General features: G+C 49.0%; 1 protein-coding gene across 1 annotated transcript in view; it reads left to right on the forward strand.

The window, feature by feature from the left end:
* The window catches only part of LOC135249890 (dachshund homolog 2-like), a 98,211-nt gene extending 83,857 nt beyond the window's left edge, over positions 1-14,354 (forward strand). Inside the window, exons 8-12 of the mRNA XM_064325565.1 lie at positions 5,046-5,185; positions 5,493-5,640; positions 6,398-6,544; positions 8,607-8,672; positions 13,231-14,354. Coding sequence (XP_064181635.1) covers positions 5,046-5,185; positions 5,493-5,640; positions 6,398-6,544; positions 8,607-8,672; positions 13,231-13,268 — 539 coding nt within the window. The 3' untranslated portion in view covers positions 13,269-14,354. The remainder of the gene's footprint in view (positions 1-5,045; positions 5,186-5,492; positions 5,641-6,397; positions 6,545-8,606; positions 8,673-13,230) is intronic.
* Positions 14,355-15,928: the final 1,574 nt, after the last annotated feature.

Raw genomic sequence — 15,928 nt, forward strand, 5'->3', positions numbered from 1 at the left:
AGATCCTGTCTTCACCCTCTCTCTCTCTCCTCCTGTTCTTTCTTTCGCCGTCGCTGGTTTCCGTCCTCTTCCTGTTTGCCCCGGCTCTGTTATCCCACTCTAAGTCTGTTTCTTCATCTTTGTTTTACTCTCTTCTTCCGATCTGTTCTCCGTTGTTCTGCACTGTTCTGTTCTCCATTGCTTTGGTCTGGTGTTACGGTGCCCCCACCTGGGACTCAAATCTGTAACGCACCTGTAACCGCCAGCCCGGTTTGGGCACGCAGCCGCCCCATGTAGCCGGAGCGGACGTAGCGGACGTAGCTCCGCTAGTTCGCTAGCAAGCACGGTGAGGCGCGGTGAAGCCTTGTAGCGGGTTACCGTGACAACGCTCTCTGGCGACGCAAACCCTCAGGTTCAAAGTAACGACGTTTGCCCCTCAGCTAGGGGGGCGATTTCGCCTTCGGCCGACTGCTAGCGCGTTCGTCTTCGGGGTCTCTGGCCGAGCGGGAGGCGCGGGCTCCAGTCTCGCCTCGCCCGATTGGCTCTCGCTCGTTAAGACAGAGCCGACCTCTCCTCCTGCGTGTGGCACGGGCGTTCGGCACGGTCTGTTCCCGCCAACGAGTCGGTCTGCACCGCAAATAAACCGTAATTAACCGCCGATATCTCCTGTGCGTTACGGAGGGGTCGAGAGGACGCCGTCACACCGCGTGTGATATTATGTAATATTATTACAGTTATCATCTTCTGGATCCGGGAGGCAAGGCAGCGGGGGGGTGGGGTTGGGGGGGTCAGGGGCAGCTGTATGATATTCTTGGATGGGGGTGGGGGGGTGGAATTTGGCGTCTCCAAGGACACGCGCTCGTAAATTTGAAATGTGGAAGATTTGCTAATGCATCAGAAGGGATTTCTGAGACATCTGTGCTTCTCCTGTGTACGTGCTGAAGGGGAGCAGTGAACCACTGCAGCATTTAGCTCTCAGTCTTAACGCCCCCTCCCCCCCTCCGCCTTGTGCGTGGATCTAGGTTTAAAAATCCCACAATGCACTGCAGGCGAGCCAGGTGTGACGGCCTCTCCAGCGCAGTGCGAAAGGTGACTAGGCCTCGAAAAGGTCTTTATCTGCTGGCAGAAATTCCAGTGGTGGATCTGAGGTCTATGCAGAGCGCGATTTAGTTTATTTTCCACTAGTCTCCTGCATTTCTGGATAGTCAGACATGATAAACACAGAAATCGCCATTGCATTTTTATGTGCACATACACACCACATGTTTTATTTCATGGCCTGTATGTTTTTACCATTTTACTGAAACAGCTGTTTTTGTGTTATGTCCCCCCCATTTTCAGCTGTGCAAAAGTAAGTCAACTGGATGAATGACGGGGGTTTCGTGGATGGATGTAAATACCCTTAAATTAAAACTGACAGGTCTGCACTTTAACCTAATATTCTGTGTTTCATTTGAAATCCAATGTGCTGGAGCAGAGAGACAAAACAACAAAAAAAATGTGTCACTGTCCAAATACTTACAGACTTTATAGATAATGCAATGGCTTTTTTTATCGTACCAGAATATCCAGAGAGAGAGAAAGAGTGGGGGAGAGATTTACATTCATAAACCGTAGAAGAAGAAAAAAACACAAAAATCGATAGTGTATCAATAGTGTCACTTGGAAAAGCTGAGACAGAGGGTTAGGGACAAAATGGCTAATTTGGCCGCTCCGGACCGGGGTTCTGTAAAACAGACGGGTGGCATCTGGTTGCAATCAAGTTTTCCCTCAGCCCTCATGGAAATAGTCACACGGAAATTATTTGAAATCGTCTAATGATTTCTGATGGAAATATGCTCTATTGTTCCGCTTTAGAGATAAGCACATTGGCAAATCTCTCTGTAAAAAAAAAATAGATTTTTTTTTTTTTTAAGCGAAAGAGCTTTTTCCAAAAACGGCGAAAGAGTCTAGTTTGTTTTCCCTTCTTAAATTTTTTTTTCTTCCTCCACCCTGTCTGACTAAGCCAGAACAGCACACTTTAAACTACAAGCGCTTGGCGGGGTTTCAAAAGCGCTAGCCTCTTAACTTCTCTCTGGCAGCCGCTGCGCTTGTTTCCGAGCACACTTGTGGGAAAAAGCGAATTCATAAATACGCAAACAAAAGCCGGCCTGGCTTTTAAAAGCGCTGCGCCCTCTTTGGTGCGAACGGGGGCTTGTTTGTTTGGGGCCCGAAAGCTGCCCTCTTAATGTTACAACAGGGACACATCCATATGGCTTTTTGAAAGGCCTTTTTTTTCTTTTTCTCTTTTTTCTTTTTTGATCGTCAGAACCCGATTGCTGTTCTAAGCAACTTTCGGAGAAGTTTTAATTAAACTGGAGCCTCTCGGCTCGGCGCAGGAGCGGGCGGGCGAGCTGCCAGGGAGAGCCGTTTGCCAGGCTACCTGCTTCGCTTTATGAAAAGAAAAAGAGAAGAAAAAAGAAAAGAAAAGGACGCAAATTAGCTTGAGAGAGGGGTGGGGGGGGGGGGGCGAGAGAAACAGTGTTGAACATGCAAGAGGCATTCCTGGAATGGTGGAGGGCAAGCGGTGACTAAATTTGGTTGCCAGGGATCCTGAATCACACACACACACACATGCACGCGCACACACACACACGCACGCACATACACACAGACACCCACACACACGCACATACACATACACACTGCAGAGCAATTACACTGAAGTGCATTTTATGATTTTCCAGTCAGTTGTATGGACTGAATGTAAAATGCCATTGGAGCTTTTCGCTGACAGAAGGGCAACTCTGAAGTGCTTTCCCCTGAAGAAAGGGGGCGCTGTTGAGCCGCAACTTTAAATAGGCTTTTAATATAGAGAGCCACCCGTTGTAGCTGTCTGTGTCCTCTGTTTGTACGAGTGCAGGACCAGTTGTCCCCTTTGGTCTACCATACATCTGACACCAGTTCTGTGCTTTTTTAGAGAGAGAAAGAGAGAGAGAAACAGAGAGCGAGAGTTCTTCCCACAGTACATGAAGCTCCCTATGCCAACTCTCCTCAGGTTAAATAGGGACACTTTTGACCCAGTTCATCTCACACTGAATATTCCACGTATCACCATTCAAAGGCTAATTTGCGGGAGTTAAAAAAAAAAAAAAAAAAAAAACTCATTAAAGTTAATTTAATCTCCGAATAATCATCAGCTTCGGAGGTTGGGGTGTCAAACAGCTCTCTGAAACTGACGCTAATTAAACCCCACGCTTTGTTGCCTCCCTCTTCCCCTTTACTTATTAATTTAATTCCTCAAATTATTAAATTCTACAACCTTTCTTTCTGCACGTTCCTCCTCTCAGACGAGACGGGGGGGGAGAGAGATTCCTCCGGCGAGGCCTTGCGTTCCCCGTTTTTTTTTTTTTTCTTTCTCTGAACTGAATTGATTTCTGATTGGACGGCTAACCCTGGGTGTCAGGCTGAACTGGACGTTTGGCCGAATCTGATTGGACGGGAAACGGACGGAAGGGTCAGTCAGTCAGTCGGCCTTTCCACTGTGAGGGAATTAAGTGCAGGCTTGTTCAGAGGGCCAATGAGACAGGAAGTCCACTCGCTGCATCCACCAATGAGATTAAGCCATTTTTTAAATCACTTTCTGAAAGACAGTGTTTTAGGCAAACACACCTGTGTGCCTGTATAACACATGGATTGGCCTAAAGTACCCCCAGTAAGAAGTATGGAAGACACATGCGGGAAGTACACTTGGGGAGGTGTATAAAAGCTCTCTCTCTGAACACCACCTCCCCCCCCCCTTCAGCAGGGGCTCCAGCAGGCATTTTGGGACCCTTGAACAGATCTTGCATTGGGGCCCCACCCCAGAAAATCCTGTGTTCTAATGTTTTTTTTGAGGGCCCCCTGTCAGTGTTGTAGAACTCAGTGTTTTTTTTCCGGTTACCAGTAGTGATTGTGACATCAGCATTAGAATGTTCTGTTAAGATAAGAACATTCTTATTATCACATACTTGTGTTCTCACACAGTAAATGGTTAGGGTTACTCCAGAGTGGGGTGTCTTTAACTGAGGTTGCTACAAAAATTATGCTAGGCTACTTGATCATGTAGCGGGGAGCGATTGTGGGACTTTGTGTGGTGGAGACCGCCCCTAACAGTCACGTGAAAATTTATGGTTTTAGAAATGAAGAAAAAAAAAGAAAACGCACACAGGGAGGAGGGTCTGCTGGTGTGGAGTCTCCGTTGTGCAGCGCGGATCATAACTAATGCCCATTACGACTGCTACGACAGAACCGGGCCAGTTTGGAAATGTCACAGACCGTCCCCCCCCCCACCGTCCCCCCCGTTCCCCCTGTACCCCCCCCCTGACAGGGAGAGGGAGAGGGCGAATCAATCCAGACATCCCGGCAGCAGTAAGACGAATCCGTGCTGTAACCAGGAGCATCTGCTGCGCAGGGAGATAAGGGCAGCTGTCTCCGCCCCTTTCTCAGATTAACCCCACCTCCTGAGCGCCTCGGCCATATGCATTTTGGGGGGGGGGGCGGGGGGGGATAGTGGGAACCGCTGTTCCTCCCATGATGCATCACTCTGTTTCCCGCCTTTTGTTCGGTCAGCTTCATCGCGGCCTCATTCTCGTTTCACCTGCAGTTAGTCCTCTCTTTTCCTCTCTTTCCCTCCCTCTTTTTCCCTGCCTGTCTTCCGTCTCTTTTTCCGTCTCCATTCCCCTCTCCCTTTTCTCGCGTGGCCTCGATCTGTGAGTCGTTTCCAGGGGGACAGGTAACCCTGCAGTACAGACCCCGGGTGGGTGGGTGTCGCTGGGGTGAACGTTTTCTCAGGAGAAGACTGCGCTACTGACTGGTGGTCATTATGGGCTCAGCGCAGACGCAGCTGAACCCATAATGCAGCAGCGGAAGCTCGCCGGCCTGCACAGCCAATGAAACGGCGGCTGTGAGCGTGTCTGCTCAGCGGACGCGCTTACGCGTTACGGATCGTCGCGGTAACGCTGTCCGCCCCTCGGACATGCTTACGCGGTGCGGGTCGTCGCGGTAACGCTGTCCTCCCGCTCCTCTTTCCATCCCCGCTCTCGCAGACGACACCCAGCTGGCGCTGCACATGATGAGGCCCGGGTTCGAGAAGCTGTCGGGACAGGGCCTGCCCCCCGGTTTCCCCGCCCCTTTCCTGTTCGCCGACGGCCTCTCCTCCGTGGAAACGCTCCTCACCAACATCCAGGTACGGTCCCACAATGCACCTGCTCTGTGTGAGCGTGTGTGTGTGTGTGTGTCAGAGCCTGCTAAACATGGGGGTATATTAAAGTCCCTGTTCTGTTTAAGGGCATGTGCAATACGATCATTACAGTCTCTGTGCTGTGTGTGTGAGTGTGCGTGTGTGTGTCTGTCTGTTTCAGAGCCTGTTGATGTGCAGGTATATTACAGTCTCTCTGCTGTGTGTGTGTGTGTGTGTGTGTGTGTGTCTGTCTATTTCAGAGCCTGTTGATGTGCAGGTATATTACAGTCTCTGTGCTGTGTGTGTGTCCCAGGGCCTCCTGAAGGTGGCGGTTGATAACACGCGTGTTCAGGACAAACAGATCCAGCAGGAGAAGAAGGAGCTGAAGATGGAGCTGTACAGAGAGAGGGAGATGAGGGAGAGCCTGGAGAGACAGCTCACCTCTGAGCTACAGAGCAGAGGTAGGGCAAGCGTGTGTGAGCGGGTGTGTGTGTGTGTGCGAGTGTGAGTGTGTGTGTGTGAGTGGGTGTGTGTGTGTGTGTGTGTGTGTGTGTGTGTGCATGTGTGAGTGTGAATGTGTGTGTGCGTGTCCGTGTGCGTGTGTGTGTGTGTGTGTGTGTGTGTGAGAGTGGGTGTGTGTGTGTGTGTGTACATGTGTGAGTGTGTGTGTGTGTGTGTGTGTGTGAGTGGGTGTGTGTGTGTGTGCATGTGTGAGTGTGTGTGTGCGGGTGTGTGTGTGTGTGCATGCGTGTGTTTGTGTGTGTGTGTGTGCGAGTGTGAGTGTGTGTGTGTGTGTGTGTGTGTGTGAGAGTGGTGTGTGTGTGTGTGTGTGCATGTGTGAGTGTGCGTGTGCGTGTCAGTGTGCATGTGTGTGTGCATGTGTGAGTGTGCGTGTGTGTGTGTGTGGGTGTGTGTGTGTGTGCATGTGTGAGTGTGAGTGTGTGCGTGCGTGTGTGTGTGTGTGAGTATGTGTGTGTGTGTGTGAGTGGGTGTGTGTGTGCGTGTGCATGTGTGAGTGTGTGTGTGTGTGTTTGTGTGAGAAGGACTTTGGGTTTCTGAGAGAGTAGGTGTACTCTGTATACTGAGTCTACACATTCACTTCTCTCAGACATTCACCTCTCTCTCTCTCTTTGTTCCTCTTTCTCTCTCTCCTTCTCTCTCCCCCTCTCTGTCCCCCCTCCCTCTCTCTCTCTCTCTCTCTCTCTCTCTCTCTCTCAGCCTCCATCCAGAAGCGGCTGAAGAAGGAGAAGAAGGCCAAGAGGAAACTGCAGGAGGCGCTGGAGTTCGAGTCCAAGCGGCGGGAGCAGGTGGAGCAGGCGCTGAAGCAGGCCACCTCCCCCGACACGCTCCGCATGAGCCTCAACGGTGAGCGCGCCTCCTCCTGTCCTCACAGGCCCTGCGCCTCCTCCTGTCCTCACAGGCCCTGCGCCTCCTCCTGTCCTCACAGAATCTGCGCCTCCTCCTGTACTCACAGGCCCTGCGCCTCCTCCTGTACTCACAGACTCTGCACCTCCTCCCCTCCTCACAGGCCCTGCGCCTCCTCCTGTCCTCACAAACTCTGCGCTCCTCCTGTCCTCACAGAATCTGCGTCTCCTCCTGTACTCACAGACTCTGCACCGCCTCCTCCTGTCCTCACAGGCCCTGTGCTTCCTCCTGTCCTCACAGACTCTGCACCTCCTCCTGTACTCACAGACTCTCCACCTCCTCCTGTACTCACAGAATCTGCGCCTCCTCCTGTACTCACAGGCCCTGCGCCTCCTCCTGTACTCACAGACTCTGCACCTCCTCCTGTCCTCACAGGCCCTGCGCCTCCTCCTGTACTCACAGACTCTGCACCTCCTCCTGTCCTCACAGGCCCTGCGCCTCCTCCTGTACTCACAGACTCTGCACCTCCTCCTGTCCTCACAGACTCTGCACCTCCTCCTCTCCTCACAAGCTATGCACCTCCTCACAGCTCCGTCTCGATCATTTACAACATCATGTTTCTCTGTGTGTGTGTGAGTGTGTGTAGTGTGTGTGTGTGTGTTTCTGTGTGTGTGGGTGTGTGTGTGTGTGTGTGTGTGGTGTGTGTGTGTGTGTGTGTGTGTGTGTGTGTAGTGTGTGTGTGTGTGTGTTTCTGTGTGTGTGGTGTGTGTAGTGTGTGTGTGTGTGTGTGTGTTTCTGTGTGTGTGAGTGTGTGTAGTTTGTGTGTGTGTGTGTGTTTCTGTGTGTGTGTGTGTCTGTCTGTGTGTGTGTGTGTGTGAGTGTGTGTAGTGTGTGTGTGTCTGTGTGTGTGTGTGTTTCTGTGTGTAGTGTGTGTTTCTGTGTGTGTGTGTAGTGTGTGTAGTGTGTGTGTCTGTGTGTGTGTGTGTGAGTGTGTGTGTGAGTGTGTGTAGTGTGTGTGTGTGTAGTGTGTGTAGTGTGTGTGTTTCGTGTGTGTCTGTGTGTGTGTGTGTAGTGTGTGTGTGTGTAGTGTGTGTAGTGTGTGTGTTTCTGTGTGTGTGTGTGTGTGTGTGTGTGTGAGTGTGTATAGTGTGTGTGTGTGTGTGAGTGTGTATAGTGTGTGTGTGTGTGTGTGTGCACTACTCCCCCTCCTCTGAAAGAGCCCCTGTTTCTCTTTTGCTGCCGCTGTCGTCATGGTTGCCACGGCTGGCCGGGTTTCCGCGGCGATGCTTATCTCAGGGGCCGGGAAGCCAACCTCCCGCCGCTTAAAAAGGGCGAGTAATTGTAATGGCCGCCTGATTCCTCCGCGGGTTTTATCTGTAAACATTTTTAAGCGGACGGATTACGCGGAAGTCTCGCGGGCTCCCCGAGCGGAACGCACATCTGCTCGCATTTAGCGAACGGGCTGATTAGGGCGGGAAATTTATTCAGGAAGCGGCGTTTCCTTTTCGCGCACCGTTGCCTCGGCGACGCCGACGACCCGCCGGTGAGGCCTCGCCGATAGACTGCGCTGCCGGGCGCTGGGACGAGCCGTACGCGAGGATAGACTCGGCCAATCACGATGCACGTAGACACCCCGCTAACCGCTAACCACCGCTAACTGCTAACCACCGCTAACCACCGTTAACTGCTAACCACCGCTAACCGCTAACCACCGCTAACCGCTAACCACAGCTAACCGCTAACCACCGCTAACCGCCTCTAACTGCTAACCACTCTGTCAACACTGTCACAAGGTGCTCAGCAACAACTGGTCACGATCCCCTTTTGCCGTTGTGTAGAGTCTATGAACTATGATTGTGTGATTGATAAAGCATGACTCTGCGTTGCCGTTTGCGTTCAGCTTGGCAGCTATCTGCCAGAACGCCCCGTTAGTGTTTCTTAAGTGGCCTCGCGTGTGCATAGATTAAGTGTGAACTGATAAGATTACGCTGTGGCCACTCAGGTGATTGATTAACGGTGCAGGTAAGTGGGCTCTTTTAACGAGCGTCTTCTCCCATCGCAGAGGCCGTGATTCCGGAGGTGGAGACGGAGCAGAACGGGAACCAGCAGGAGAACTCAGCCATACAAGGTACTGTCTGCGCGACCTCTGACCCTTTGACCTTTGACCCGGAGTCACGTGACCCCCGAAACCAGTGCTAACCGTTTGTCCCGGTCAGATTTGGCCGACCTTCTCTCGCGTGACCTCAGTTTACTGAAGAAATTCGGGTTGCGTACCTCGCTCGACCGCACCCTCCCACCCGGGGCAGGAGCCTTCAGAGTCTAGGTTTGCTGGAGTGAGTTCTGCGAGGTCTGTTTGTCCCTGGGCAGTAGCAAGGCTAGGGTCATATGCTGTACTCGCATGCGCTGCTCACGTGAATGTTAGATCTTCGAATGGAAACGTCTTTATCTAGCTCTCTTGTGTCTTGATTGCAGTGTATTTTCTGTCTCTCTCTCTCTTTCTCTCTCTCTCTCTCTCTCTCTCTCTCCCTCTCTCTCTCTCTCTCTCTCTCTTTTATCTTTCTCTCGTCGTGTTTTGCTTACAGTATTTGACTGCTTGTGCCAGTTTTACCGTAATGTGTGACATTTAGCGGTTGTGATATTGACTTTACCCTGAATTACTGACCACACCATCGTACCTCTGGGGGGTTTTTATGGAGTGTTGGAGGTTTTTTTTCTCTCTCTCCTCGGTGCACACAGGGGAAAATCCTCTGTGCAGATGACTTTCACTTTAATGTGCAAAAACCGAAATGTGCAACAAAAACAAAAAACTGACTAAAATACAGGAGCGCCTGGGAGCCTGGAGAGGGCCTCGCCCGAGCGTGTTCAGGGGACGAGCGGGAGGAGCCGTGCTCAGCGGGCCGACGCATTAACGCCGAGGGGGAGATGTGATTAACCCGTCCTGCTTAACCCCCCCCGCGCCGCGGCGTCAGGCCTCCACGCTACGCGCGGCTCGAGCGACGCCTTTAATTAAGGCCTTCGGGTTCGCCTTCGCGGGACCCCGTCGCCATGGAGAGTTCCTAACCGACGCCCCCTTCTTCCCGATTTTCAGCTCCCTCCCTACCCCCCCCTCCCACCCCACACCGACCACTCTTGCCCCCCACCCACACCCGACCACCTCGCCCCCCACACCACCACCTCACCGACCACCCCCCCACCACCCGACCACCTCGCGCCCCCCCCCACCCCCACCGACCACCTCGTGCCCCCCCCCCCCCCCCACCACCCCAACTCACCTGCTCGTTATGCTGGCGCAAGGCCTTTCTTTTTAAAAAAATGAATTAATCAGGACGGGTCGAGGTACGCAGAAACTGCTGAACACAGAAGAAAAGAAAAACATCCTATTACACTATTAGACTAAAAGACAAGAGGGGGAAATTGTGGAGGGAGTGACAGAGGGGGGGTGGGAAGAAGAAGTGAAGTGAAATGGATTTGGGGGGGGGGGGGTGTCGTTACGAGTTGCTCATGTTAACTCGCGAGTGCATTTAAATCGCAGCGCCCTGTTTCGTTGTTAAAATGAACACCCCCGTACCCCACCTCCCCCCCCCCCCGCCCCCAGCCCCTCCCTTCCCCCTCGTTTTATCATCTCAGGTACGGTACCTGCTCCATGGCAACGGGCGGGCCAACCGCGCGAGCTAATTATGCGTTTGCAAACGAGGCTGAAACGGCGAAACGAGCGGCTCCAGCGGCGACTGCACACCGCGCTCGCGCCCGGGAAACAGGGCCCGGGGGGGCCGTCCTCCTCCTCCTCCTCCTCCCTCGCTTTCTGCTGTTTGTTTCTCTCTCTCTCTCTCTCTCTCTCTCTCTCTCTCTCTCTCTCTCTCTCTCTCTCTCCTGAAAGAAGTTGTTTCGGGTCAGTAATTGGTCAGTGAGTAGAATTTGCAGCCGTTCGGAGACAGGTTCCTGAGCGTCCTGTAGTCCCGTGTCTGCGCTCTGGGTGTCTGCAGTGTGTGCACAAAGTAATGGGGCCAGTGGGCTTCGGGGAGGGGGGGGGGGGTGGGGAGGGGGGTTAGAGTAATTATGGATAACACCACCCCCCCACCTCCCCCCAATTGTAACATGAAAGATGCTGCGGTGCACTGTGTGTGTGTGTGTTTAGAGCAGACCAGCATCTGCGCTCAAATCTGGTGTGTACTTAGCTATATTGTGAGGGTATACAGTGTGTATAATAATATATCATTTTTCACAGGGAAGTATGTTGTGTTGATCACAGCTGTGTAAGTCGGCCGTTGGTGTGAAATGTTCAGGCTTGTGGGCCAGCGCGTTGTGTTAGTGACATCACAATGCCATTGTGACATCACTGCATGGAGGTGATCTTGAGGATTTCCTTGAATCCCCCATCCTGGTGCCGTTGGATCAGAATTATTGGTTGCACGCTCAGCCAATGGCAGGGTTCCAATGGCCTTGTAATCTGGGCAAAGGAAGGCCCCTCAGTCTGACTCTCGAGGGCAACTTCGTCAATGGAAAAGATTTAGTCCACAGATAAAACCAGTTTGTGACATTTCACTGCCGAAAGACTCTTACAAGCAAAAAATAATTCGCTATATTGCCAGTTACAATATATATTCAAATGTATATTTTTACTGCGTATGTTCCTCTTGAAGCAGAAATAAAAGAACATCTAACTTGTGCCCACAAAGAATCAGTGAAGCTCTAGGTGTTGTTAAAGTCGGCATGTGGGAGAGATTTTGGGCCAGGATGCAGTCCTAATGTCGTCTGTGCTTGGGTTTACACGCCCCCCCCCCGGAGAAGCGTTGATTCCGAGAAGTCAGGAAGCCAGGAGCAGGTGTTTCGGCAGGTTTCCCCTCAAGGGCAGGAACAGGCACGGGCAAAACGCAAACGCACCCCCCCGATGTCGAAGGGAAGGCGCGGCCATCTGTCCGCACGTCCTCTCTCCAAATTACATCCACATGGCCGTGGGTTCCAAGCCCCAGATTGGTTTTTACAGTATTTACCGTACCGCAAAAAAAAATAAAAAATTTCCCAGGAACAATCCACTTACGTAACTGGGAAATACCGTTTAAATCGATGTAAATATCCTTGATTTCAACAACAACACCGCTCTTGCAAATGTTTACGGGAGGGTATTTTTTCCTGGGGGGGGTTGTCGTGTAGCTGATGGTATCTCTCTGATTGCCTCGCACGTTCACATCCTGAGCGCACGTGAACTCATTTGTGTGGAATTCCAGGGATACAGTGCGCACCCATGGAGGATAACAACAACAGCGGTAATACGGAACGCTGGCTAATTACCGCGTTCCTTCCTGTTTCCTGTTGTAGTGTACGCAGTGCGTCCAGATTATCGGTCCAGTGCCACTCTCACTGACCTGTTCCCCAGCTGATGTCACTCTCCCTGTCCCATCTGCAGAATATTTCTATTCCTGCGTGTTTGATTAATGTGTAAAGTTCACTATACGCTTTATTGGACTTTATTCCATTTTATTGGACATTATTATTATTATTATTGTTAAATTTTATTTATTTTCATTCACGTTTTTGTTTTGGGATAATCCTGGTACTACTAATTGATTATTGATAAAAAAATTTTTTTGAGATGGCATTTATTGTATGTGAATTGTGTGAATGTGGTTGTCTTGTCTTTCAAGCTGCACTGCAACAGCAGGTTACTTCCTCCTGCATCCTTTTCTGCTCAAAGGAAGTTGAAATTAATGCTAAGGGTTCCCGCCTGTAATCTGAAATCTCTGGGCCTGCTCATCATTGGCTGTGACTGTGTTGCGTAGGCCATGTGACCAACTGTGTAAATTGGACAGTACCCCGATTAGACTGTCAGTACGTACAAGTGGCAGATCATGTGACTGTCATCCAGAGAGTGGGACCTGGATTTGTGCCAGATTGTTGCTAATGTTGTCGTGGTGACCTCACCATTCTGGGGGGAAGCGTATAAAAATGTTCCAGCACAGCCTGCTGCCAGACAAACTGAATGCAAGGACGATAGCACTGGTTTCGCCTTTTTAGCTCATAATAGATAAGGTTAGGATTTGGACGGGGAAAACCCGGTCCTAAATTAGCGCTTCAAACAGAGAGAATCTTTATTCAGTTCCATTTTTTAAATTCATTGTTATTTGCGTAGCGCTTTTTTTTTACAGAGAACTGTCACAAACATGCTTTATAAAGTAGCAGAAAATAAAGGACAAGAAACAGCAAACAGAGCACACACCAGGCCTGAACTCCCAAATTGCAGGTACATCAGGTAAAAACTCCCAGTGGGGAGAAAAACCCTCAAACTGTGGCATGAAAAAACTCCCCAAAGGGAAGAAATCTCGGGAGGAACCCAGCTACAAAGGTGGGGCCCATCCTCCACTGCATTATGAATGCAGGCCCCGGTCTTAGTGCTACAGGTTCGATTCCAAGATGGTGATGAGGTGTTCAACCTAAATTTCTTCTGTAAATAGTGTAACTTGATGAAGGGTCACTGCCATTAAAAATAAAATTTGACCATGCAGATGTGCATGATATCCTGCATATGCTAATGCAATGAAATGATGTTGTCTGCATTTTTATTGGTTTCATTGTTTGGTCTAAGGTGATAAAATGTGTAATGTGCTTTTGATTTTTTAAAAGACAATGCTGTCTTGTGGAAACCTTGAAGCTTTATTTTAATGTCCTTTCTTTTCTCTGTCTCTCTATAGAAAACAGAGGATACATGAAGACACCTATAATGTACTAATAAACACACACTCCCCCCCACTCGCCCCGCCCCCACCACTCTGATTGGACGGAGAGGTCGCCCCGGTAACAGCATCTTGTATTGGTTGGTTGCTTGGCTCCTCAATCCCTTCAGCTGATGCTCATCTCCAGGACATTGGGTGGGGCTGGGTTGGCATGGGGGGGGTACGACCAATTTGACCCCCCGTTCCCCAAAAGGGAGAGAGAAGGTACAGCATTCCTCGGTGGTACTCAACCTTTTCCCTCATCGCAATGACAACTTGTAAAAAAAAAAAAAAAAAAGATTTTCTTTTTCTCTTTTTGACTATTCCTTTCCTACTACTGTTTATTTTATTTTTGTTGTTGCTGAGATTTAAAAAGTAAAAGGAGGTTTCTTGTTGCGTGTTCTCACCGTTATTTTTATTATTTTTATTTTTAATGTTTATTTATTCCCTCCTCTCTCCTGGTTTCGAGATCCTTCACAGCTCCACACGCCCGTAGGGGACAGTGTTTCTTTGTGATGCAGGTAAACATGAAAAAACCCGAAAGGAAAAGTAATGTACAAACTTCTTTTTTTATTTTATTTTATTTTATTTTATTTTTAAAAGGACAACGTGCATTTCATGAACTCTCAAACAGTTTGGTTTCTCTGCCTTTCGAAGGGACTGACACAGAGGAATCTTCGGGATTTTTTTCACAGTCTCATTTCTGTTCCGTTTCCTTTTTCTTTACTTTTTGGAAAATGATGTAGAATAAAGATGTCTGTCCTACCAATGGCTGATTGAGGCAATAATAACCCCCCACCCCCTCATTCTCGCCTGCTAATCCCCACACCCCAGTTCACCCCACACCCCCCCACCCCAAACCCGAAATCTGCTTCTTTCACACTACTGTGGTGAACCCTTTTCATGACCTTACTTTATTTGTTTTCTGTGTTTTTTTTTTGTTTTTTTTTTTTGTCAAAAGTTCAGTTTGAAGGAATGTTGACTCGTATCTAGTAGACTCCCCCAGCAAAGTTTTCTCAGTTGTACTGTATTCAGTTTGAAATTATTTGTTGAACGGTTCTTGCAAAAAAAGAAAAAAAAGAAATACAGTATTAAAATAATCATTTTCTGTTTTACCCTTGTTTTTAAAGTAACAGTGTACGGGTGCTTGCTTCGTTAATTAAAAAAAGAAGTACTTTTTAAACACTCCAATAGCACACATACACAGACATAGACTCACACATTTACACATGTGTGTGTTTTCTCTTGTTCTCAGCACAATCCAGGACATGAATGAGTTTCTCCCCATTTAGTTTGCGTTTTTTTTGGCGCGGGAGGGGGGCGGGGGTGGGGGGTAGCTACAGATTACAATGATCTCAGCTCTATGTGTGGGGGCCAGTGGATGAGGAAGAGGAAGATGATAGAGTTGAAGAGGAGGGGCAGATAAATCCTGTATAAATAGTTTCAGAATGTTTGTTTTTGTTTGTGCCATTGTGTTGCTGCTCCATCTTCGACAGAGAGACATGTATAAATGAGAAACCCACCCCTGCAGTTCCCCCTGCTCTTGATGTTTTTTTTTTTTTCTTTCAACTTAAAAGCGATTTTCAGATCAAAGTCGCACAGATGGAGTGTAATGGTCTGAAAATGAGCATCTTAAAGGGGTTAAAACAGGAGGGAAGGAGGGAGGGATAGAGGGAAGGAGGGAGGGATGGAGGGAGGGGAAACATATTGACTGCAGACAGCACCGGTTAAACTCATGGAAAATAAGGCTGGAGACGTGCACTGTAAAATAAATCTGCGTGAACCTAGAACCCTGAAGGTTGTGCAAACTCAAACGTGCTCTTGTAACCAGTTTTTAATTTTTAATTGGGAGAAGAATTGACATGAATTTTTTTAATTGGGAGAGCCAAAAAAATGTATTTTACAGTGTGAGAGATAAGAATATAAGTGAAGTTAACATTCTGACTAGGGGGAAAAGTGCACCGTGTTGTTCCAATGGTCACCCAGCCTTAATGTTGTTATTATTTCTGCCACGGGGTGGTGCTGCTGAGTAAAATGCAGAATGGAGGCTCACAGTGAAAATGATTTCGTTTTTTTAGTCTATTCAGATCAAATATCAGATGACTCCAGGAGGGAAAAAATAAAATATGTATACAGGGACCTCACTAAATTCAGGCTTAATTTAAAAAAAAAAAAAATTACTGATTACTTGATTGGTTATATGTCTGATATGGGGGGGGGGGGGGCACAACTGCTTGCTTAAAGCTGATCTTTATCATCTTAAACATTTTGTTTCAGTTAATTCGTTCTGGTATGATGACAGTGGAAGATTTGATAAAGTAACAAGGTTTCAACAGCTGTGTCTTTCCTGGACTGGAGAGACACCCCAGGAGAGACACTGACTGCTTACCACTGCCAAAAAATATATACTGTTGTAAAAGGAACCTGCAGGTACTGTTAAAAATGCAAACCGGTGGGAAGTTTCTCTCTGAAGTCTTAATGAAGAACAATGACTGTCTGAGCTTGTTTTAGTTATTTTCAAAGACAGAAGGCTTTCTATGGATTTCCTCACTCACTCTCCCAGCAGAAAAGGATAATGCAGACTTTTTTTTTGGTCGGAGTAATGTGGGCGAGAAAAAAACTTCTTTGCCGAAATGAAATGGCACGTTCAAGATTTATAGATAAGCTGTGCGCGCAG

The sequence above is a fragment of the Anguilla rostrata genome, chromosome 3, assembly GCF_018555375.3.
Source record: "Anguilla rostrata isolate EN2019 chromosome 3, ASM1855537v3, whole genome shotgun sequence".
Lineage (NCBI taxonomy): Eukaryota > Metazoa > Chordata > Actinopteri > Anguilliformes > Anguillidae > Anguilla > Anguilla rostrata.